At 39.7% G+C, this 8,737-nt stretch overlaps 1 protein-coding gene across 4 annotated transcripts in view; it reads right to left on the reverse strand.

Moving 5' to 3' along the window:
- Nucleotides 1-8,737, reverse strand: part of LOC133569194 (phospholipase D1-like) — an 85,442-nt gene that overhangs the window by 29,749 nt on the left and 46,956 nt on the right. For all 4 annotated transcript variants that reach the window (XM_061921406.1, XM_061921403.1, XM_061921404.1 and 1 more), the window contains exons 4-6: nt 5,309-5,451; nt 5,117-5,225; nt 4,973-5,038 (exon numbers count right to left, since the gene is read on the reverse strand). In XM_061921406.1, the coding sequence (XP_061777390.1) occupies nt 4,973-5,038; nt 5,117-5,225; nt 5,309-5,451 (318 nt within the window). The remainder of the gene's footprint in view (nt 1-4,972; nt 5,039-5,116; nt 5,226-5,308; nt 5,452-8,737) is intronic.

The following is an 8,737-nucleotide window of genomic DNA, read 5'->3' on the forward strand; positions in this document are numbered from 1 at the left end:
TGTGGGCCTACCGAGGATGTCGTGGTGGTTTGTGCAGCCCTTTGAGACACTAGTGATTTAGGGCTATATAAGTAAACATTGATTGATTGATTGATTGAAAAAATAAAAATAGAATAAAAAAATTACAAAAACATGAAACAAGTTAAATAAAAGAACACACAATGTTGACTGTGAAAAGACTAAGCTGACATGCTCAAAAATAATAATGAATCAATATCAATCTTGTTATGAATTATTGACTGATTCAAGGTTCCAATTGCTTCACATTGAATATTCACCTTTGAAACATTTTTGGGGTGAAAATATTGCATACAAAAACTGAGGTTTCTTTGGCACAAAAAGGGCATAAAACAAACAAAACAAGTGCTGTCTCCACTTTAAACGGGACTCTCGCGGTTATGTTAGATCCACTATGGATTGGACTTTCACAATATCATGTTAGACCCGCTCGACATCAATTGCTTTCGGTCCCCTGGGGGGTGGGGGGTTGCCCACATATGTAGTCCTCTCCAAGGTTTCTTATAGTCATCACTGGGGTGAGTTTTCCTTGCCCTTATGTGGGCTCTACCGATGATGTCGTTGTGGTTTGTGCAGCCCTTTGAGACACTTGTGATTTAGGGCTATATAAATAAACATTGATTGGTTAATGTGATTGATTGAAAGTAATAAAAAAATAGACAACAGGCACCCTTTAGGATCCCAAAGAAATTTAGTGGGATATTTTTTTTAAAAACTGTCATTGCTCAGAAAATAATAATGAATTCAAATCAATGGTGTTACAAATTATTGATACATTTAAAGGAGAACAGCACATATATTTTGGAATGTTGTCTATGGTTCACAATCATTATTCAAGACATGATGAAGAATGGATTTTTTTTTTTAATGCATTCTAAAAAGTAAATAAAAGCCAATGGGCGTTCCCCTAATACGCCCGTAAAATCCGATATAAAACCATACAAAAACCGCCGACAATACTCCATTTACATTTTGTGAGTTGAATATGAACCACGTATTAGTGATATTGTTATTATAAGAGCTAACACAGACAAACTATTTATAGCGGCGACGATATCACTTCCTGTGTGTCTATGTTTACGTCATCTGCCGTTTCTTCGCTTCCTTGCTCCCTGTGAGTTTATTCTCCATCATAAATCATGCATCTCTCCTTAAAATGCATATGGCTGAAGATAAAATCCAACAAGTTGGGACAATTTGGCAGCCATTTAGGACCCAAAACTGGCGAGAATGACGCGAAAAACACTTGTTCCCACCTTTTCTTTGCGATGATGATGAGATATTCTTCATCTAAATGGGAATATATGAACATGCGAGCAGTTGGCATCCTAATGACAGCAGACTTTGCACAGTAAGTGATGTTTTATTATGTTAGTTGGCGCTCATGAAGTCTGCAGTGAGTAATAATCAGTGATGAAGGAAAAAAAAAGAAAACAATCTTGTTTTTGAATTAATGTGCTGCATATGCTCGATATGTAAATATTAAATGTTATTATAAATGTTACTACATGTATACTAACATCATGTATATAAAACCTCAATGGAGGAGTTTGGATGTTTTTTTAGGGGTTTTATAGGCAGAATACAACGGCTCTCATCGTCTCCATTGTAAGCGGACTTTGAATCACATTTATTTAATATTTAGAATACATTATAAATAATTAAATCCGTCGTCATGTCTTTCATAATGATTGTGACCGATTCCCCAAAAAGTGCAGTTCCCCTTTAAGGCTCCAATTACTTCACATCAAGTAGTCCACTAACAATCTTTTAGAGGGAAATATTGCATATTTTGTGTTTTTGCCTTAAAAAAGAAAGTTTTATTTTGGAAAAAAGGGCATACAATATGTTTTTCTTTTCTTTTTTTTTTTTACTTTATATCGACAAATAGACCTGAAACATTGAATAATAATATATATATTTTTTAAATTACATATGAATTATTTTAAACTTATTTGAAACAGGCCACCCGCCGCATAGTTTAGGTCAGGGGTCCCCAAACTTTTTGACTCAGGGGGCCGCATTGGGTTAAAAATTTGACCGGGGGCCAGGCTGTATATATATGTATGTGTGTGTGTGTGTGTGTGTGTGTGTGTGTGTGTGTGTGTATATATGTATATATCAGGGCTGTGAATCTGTGGGTGTCTCACGATTCGATTCAATATCGATTCTTGGGGTCACGATTCAATAATATATCGATTTTTTTCGATTCGATTCGATTCTTGATTCAAAAATGATATTTTTCCGATTCAAAATGATTCTGTATTCATTCAATACATAGGATTTCAGCAGGATCTACCTCAGTCTGCTGACATGCTAGCAGAGTAGTAGATTTAAAAGAAAAAAACTTTTGGAATTGTAAAGGACAATGTTTTATCAACTGATTGCAATAATGTAAATTTGTTTTAACTATTAAACGAACCAAAAATATGATTTATTTTATCTTTGTGAAAACATTGGACACAGTGTGTTGTCAAGCTTATGAGATGCGATGCAAGTGTAAGCCACTGTGACACTATTGTTCTTTTTTATTATTTTTATAAATGTCTAATGATAATGTCAATGAGGGATTTTTAATCACTGCTATGCTGAAATTATAACTAATATTGATACTGTTGTTGATAATATTCATTTTAGTTTCACTACTTTTGGTTTGTTCTGTGTCGTGTTTGTGTCTCCTCTCAATTGCTCTGTTTATTGCAGTTCTGAGTGTTGCTGGGTCAGGTTTGGTTTTGGAACTGGATTGCATCGTTATGGTATTGCTGTGTATTGTTTTGTTGGATTGGTAAAAAAAACAAAAAACAATAGATTTTTTAAAAATGAGAATCGATTCCGAATCGCACAACGTATTCGATTCGAATCTACGCACGCACGCACGCACGCACGCACGCACGCACGCACGCACGCACGCACGCACGCACGCACGCACGCACGCACGCACGCACGCACGCACGCACGCACGCACGCACGCACGCACGCACGCACGCACGCACGCACGCACGCACGCACGCACGCACGCACGCACGCACGCACGCACGCACGCACGCACACCCCCCCTACTCAGTGGCCTAGTGGTTAGAGTGTCCGCCCTGAGATCGGTAGGCTGTGAGTTCAAACCCTGGCCGAGTCATACCAAAGACTATAAAAATGGGACCCATTACCTCCCTGCTTGGCACTCAGCATCAAGGGTTGGATTTGGGGGTTGAATCACCAAAAATGCTTCCCGGGCGTGGCCACCACTGCTGCTCACTGCTCCCCTCACCTCCCAGGGGGTGAACAAGGGAATGGGTCGTATGCAGAGGACAAATTTCGCCACACCTAGTGTGTGTGTGACAGTCATTGGTACTTTAACTTTAAAGATATATATACATATACATATACATATATATATATATATATATATATATATACACAGTTGTGGAATTAACACATTATTATGCCTAATTTTGTTGTGATTCCCGGTGAATGCATTAAACAATGTAACAAGGTTTTCCGAAATAAATCAACTCAAATTATGGAAAAAAAATGCCAACATGGCACTGCCATATTTATTATTGAAGTCACAAAGTGCATAATTTTTTTTTAACATGCCTCAAAACAGCAGCTTGGAATTTGGGACATGCTCTCCCTGTGAGAGCATGAGGAGGTTGAGGTGGGTGGGATTGGGGGATGGAGGGTGGGCGGGAGGTGTATATTGTAGCGTCCCGGAAGAGTTAGTGCTGCAAGGGGGTCTGGGTATTTGTTCTGTTGTGTTTATGTTGTGTTACGGTGCGGATGTTCTCCCGAAATGTGTTTGTCATTCTTGTTTGGTGTGGGTTGACAGTGTGGCGCATATTTGTAACAGTGTTAAAGTTGTTTATACGGCCACCCTCAGTGTGACCTGTATGGCTGTTGACCAAGTATGCATGGCATTCAGTTGTGTGTGTGAAAAGCCGTGGATATTATGTGACTGGGCCGGCACGCAAAGGCAGTGCCTTTAACCTTCCTCTTGTGTTAGCTTTCTGTTACCATCTCTGATGTTAACGGGTCGGTTTTGACCCGTGTCTTAAATCAGCTGTAAAATACACTAAAAACGATTATCTATCATCCGATTTGTTTCTCATCTCTTGGTTACCTTGTTAGGCGTCCTTATCCATGAAAATATCACTTTTAATATTTTTGGAGTGGGCCATTGGGCCTTTTTTTTGTCAGTACACCCCTCGATTTCAATTTAAAAAATGGTCAAATTAACATTAAAAGAATTGTATAAATAAATAAAAGTTTGTTGTGTTACCTGACTATTACTGAGGGTTATTAGAACATATATCTGATCTTATCTCTTATTTGTTTTATTTATTTTTTCATTTTAATAATTTCGAGACTGAATTGAATCTTTGTTTGTTTTGTACTGGATAACAAGGTAAAATGAGAATTCCCTAAAGCTCACACGATTGGGAGAGGAGCTGGCTGTCAGTGTGTTCAGTTTTGGCTTTAATTATTGCTTGATAATCTTATTTTTAAAACTGGGTCGAAACCGACCCTAACAACACCAAGGTCATAATTTCATCCAGAGCATTTTTATCATTTACTGAAAAACCAAAAACATGTTTTGTTTTGTTGAAATATCGGTTCCTGACAAAGTCAAAAACCCTCGATGCAAAAAAATACATTTGTATGGTTATTTTATGCATTTAAAATTAAAACGGGTCGGTGCCGACCCTAACACAAGACGAAGGTTAAGATTTATTGCCGCTCCGTACTTCTCCCTACGTCCGTGTACACAGCGCCGTTTTAAAAAGTCCTACATTTCCCTTTTTGAAACAGATACCGATAATTTCCAATATTACATTTTAAAGCATTTATCGGACTTCCCTATGAAAAATATTATACGGGCCTAATATCGCTAACTTGGGCACTGCCACCCTGGGGTTTGATTTGTTTTTGCAGAACATGTGTTCCACAATGCGGTGCTTACCATGCCGTGGTACTGTCGGTACATGGGCATCTGCAGGAGGTTGTTGAGGTAATCTTCCAGTTGTTTCTGGAACAAAACCAGCAGAGGAAGATGAAGAAAGCAGCACAAAGACAAAGGACAAACACCTCCAGATGAGGGACAGACCTTTCGGCTGGACACTTGCTCCTCTCTGGCCAGCTCCTCTCCTCTGCCTCGGGGCAGGCTGGGAATGTCCCTCTCGTTCTCCGTCCTCGCCGGCCTCCTGATGGTGTGACTGCGGAGACGAGAAGGCGAGCAGTGAGAGACGGCCGAAGCACCGGGGGGGGGGGGGGGGGTTGGAGGCGGGCAGACACGGACCCGCGTGTCAGCCGAGGCAGGCTCATCATGGCCTTGTAGGTCCTCAGGTCTCGGTGCAGATCCTGGAAGTGCTTCTCCTTCTTCTTCACCAACCAGGTGAACTCGCCGTGCTTCAACTCGATCTTATATACGGTCGGCATGGACTGAAACATCACAGGCTGGAGTTAGACAAGTGTCCCTAACGGCTTAAAGGCCCACTGAAAGCCACTACTAGCGACCACGCAGTCTGATAGTTTGTATATCAATGATGAAATATTAACATTGCAACACATGCCAATACGGCCGCTTTAGTTTACTAAATTAAAATTTCAAATTTCCCGCGAAGTTTCGTGTTGAAAACGACGCGGTATGATGTCACCGGTTGTAGCGGACATTATTTTCCAGCCCGATCCAAGCTATAAGTAGTCTGCTTTAATCGCATAATTACACAGTATTCTGGACATCTGTGTTGCTGAATCTTTTGCAATTTGTTCAATTAATAATGGAGAAGTCAAAGTAGAAAGCTTTTAGCCTTTAGCCACAAAAACACAGACGGTGTTTCCTTGTTTAAAATTCCCGAAAAGTGAAGCTTTACTATGGATTAGAGCGGTCAAGCGAACATGGATCCCGACTACATGTCAACCGGCAGTTTTCGGTGAGAAAATTGTGGTAATAAGTCGCCTCTTACCGGAGACATCGGAGGAGCTTCCGTCCTGCTGCAGCTGCCGTGACTTCCCTCAGAGACTCTGGCGTCAACGCACCCGTGGCCACACCCCTCCGACTTTCAGGTACTATTTAATCTCACTAAAACACTAGTAACCCAGTGAGCAGAATTATCCTAGTAAATGTGTCTAATAACATTTGAATCGCTCCCACTTCAATCGCCTTTTTTTTTCTTTCTGGTCCTTCACTCTAAATTTCCTTATCCACAAATCTTTCATCCTCGGTCAAATTAATGGGGAAATCGTCGCTCTCTCTGTCCGAATCGCTCTAGCTGCTGGTGGCTATGATTATAAACAATGTTCAGATGTGAGGAGCCCTACAACCAGTGACATCACTCGCACATCGTTTGCTACTTCCGGTACAGGCAAGGCTTTTTTATTAGCGACCAAAAGTTGCGAACTTTATCGTGGATGTTCTCTACTAAATCCTTTTAGCAAAAATATGGCAATATCGCGAAATGATCAAGTATGACACATAGAATGGACCTGCTATCCCCGTTTGAATAAGAAAGTCTCATTTCAGTAGGCCTTTAATGAAGACAAGGGTGTAATTGTTCTGGTCCAATGACGAGCCTGGAGCACGGGTGCCCAAACCTTTTCCCCTGGGGGGGGGGGGAAACAGGCTGACAAATCAAAGTGAAGTGAAGTGAATTATATTTATATAGCGCTTTTCTCAAGTGACTCAAAGCGCTTTACATAGTGACACCCAATATCTAGGTTAAAATTAAACCCATGTGGGTGGCACTGGGAGCAGGTGGGTAAAGTGTCTTGCCCAAGGACACAACGGCAGTGACTAGGATGGCGGAAGCGGGAATCGAACCTGCAACCCTCAAGTTGCAGGCACGGCCACTCTACCAACTGAGCTATGCCATTTTGGTAGTTTTCACCTTTAAAACCAGTACAATTTATATGGAGGTTTTTTAAAGAACTAGAAAATGCAGATTTGGTCGAAATTTTGTGTGACTGCAGAAAAGCCAAAGCCTATTATTGGTGAAAAATATTAATACGGGCCTAATATCGTTAATATGCTAACAGCTAACACGCTGGCCAGAAGGCGTCAACTAACAAAAATATGAGCAAAATTATCTAAAAAAAAAAAAAGCTAGCATGCTAACAGTGCTATGCTAACAAGCCAACAATAGCGTGCTTACAGTTAGCATTGGTGAAATACCAGAATATGACACTGAGGTGTATACCTGCCAAATTACCGAAAATAAATCTAACATGCAAACATTAGTATGCTAAAATGCTAACTATAACGTGTCAAGTATCAAAATATATTACTCTGAGGTGTGTGCCTAAAAATGTGTTTAGAAGGATAGCCCGCTCAAATGCATGTACTACCAAAATATGACTGAGGTGTATACCTGCCGAATTAGCTAAACAAATATAGCATGCTAGCGTTAGCATGCTAAAATGCTAACTATAACATGCGTGAAGTATCAAAATATATTACTCTGAAGTGTGTGCCTAAAATGTGTTTACATTGATAGCCTGTTGGCATGCATCAAGTACCAAAATACGACTGAGGTGTATATCTGCCAAATTAGCCAAACAAATCTAGCACGCTAGTATTAGCATGCTAAAAGGCTAACTATAACATGTGTCAACTATCAAAATATAGTACTCTGAGGTGTGTCCCTAAAAATGTGTTTAAAAGGATAGCCCGCTAGCATGCATCTAGTACCAAAATATGACTGAGGTGTATATCTGCCAAACAAATCTAGCATGCCAGTGTTAGCATGCTAAAATGCTGATTATAACATGTGTCCAGTATCAAAATATATTACTCTGAGGTTTGTGCCTAAAATGTGTTTAAAAGGCTAGCCTGCTAGCATGCATCTAGTACAAAAAATATGACTGAGGTGTATGTCTGCCAAAAAAATCTAGTATGCTAGTATTAGCATGCTAAAATGCTAACTATAACGTGTGTCAAGTATCAAAATATAGTACTCTGAGGTGTGTGCCTACAAATTTGTTTAAAAGGATAGCCCGCTACCATGCATCTAGTACCAAAATATGACTGAGGTGTACATCTGTCAAACAAATCTAGTATGCTAGTGTTGGCATGGTAAAATGCTAACTATAACGTGTGTCAAGTATCAAAATATATTACTTTCAGGTGTGTGCCTAAAATGTGTTTAAAAGGCTAGCCTGCTAGCATGCATCTAGTACAAAAAATATGACTGATGTGTATGTCTGCCAAAAAAATCTAGTATGCTAGTATTAGCATGCTAAAATGCTAACTATAACGTGTGTCAAGTATCAAAATATAGTACTCTGAGGTGTGTGCCTAAAAATGTGTTTAAAAGGATAGCCCGCAAGCATGCATCTGGTACCAAAATATGACTGAGGTGTATGTCTGGCAAAAAAATCTATTATGCTAGTGTTAGCATGCTAAAATGCAAACTATAACATGTGTCAAGTATCAAAATATATTACTCTGAGGTGTGTCCCTAAACAAGTGTTTAAAACGATAGCCCGCTACATGCATCTAGTACCAAAATATGACTGAGATGTATATCTGCCCAAAAAATCTAGCATGCTAGCGTTAGCATACTAAAGTGCTAACTATAACATGTGTCAAGTATCAAAATATAGTACTCTGAGGTGTGTGCCTAAAATGTGTTTAAAAGGATAGCCCGCAAGCATACATCTAGTACCAAAATATGACTGAGATGTATATCTGTCAAACAAATCTAGTATGCTCGTGTTAGCATGCTAAAAT

This window comes from Nerophis ophidion, linkage group LG15, assembly GCF_033978795.1.
Source record: "Nerophis ophidion isolate RoL-2023_Sa linkage group LG15, RoL_Noph_v1.0, whole genome shotgun sequence".
Lineage (NCBI taxonomy): Eukaryota > Metazoa > Chordata > Actinopteri > Syngnathiformes > Syngnathidae > Nerophis > Nerophis ophidion.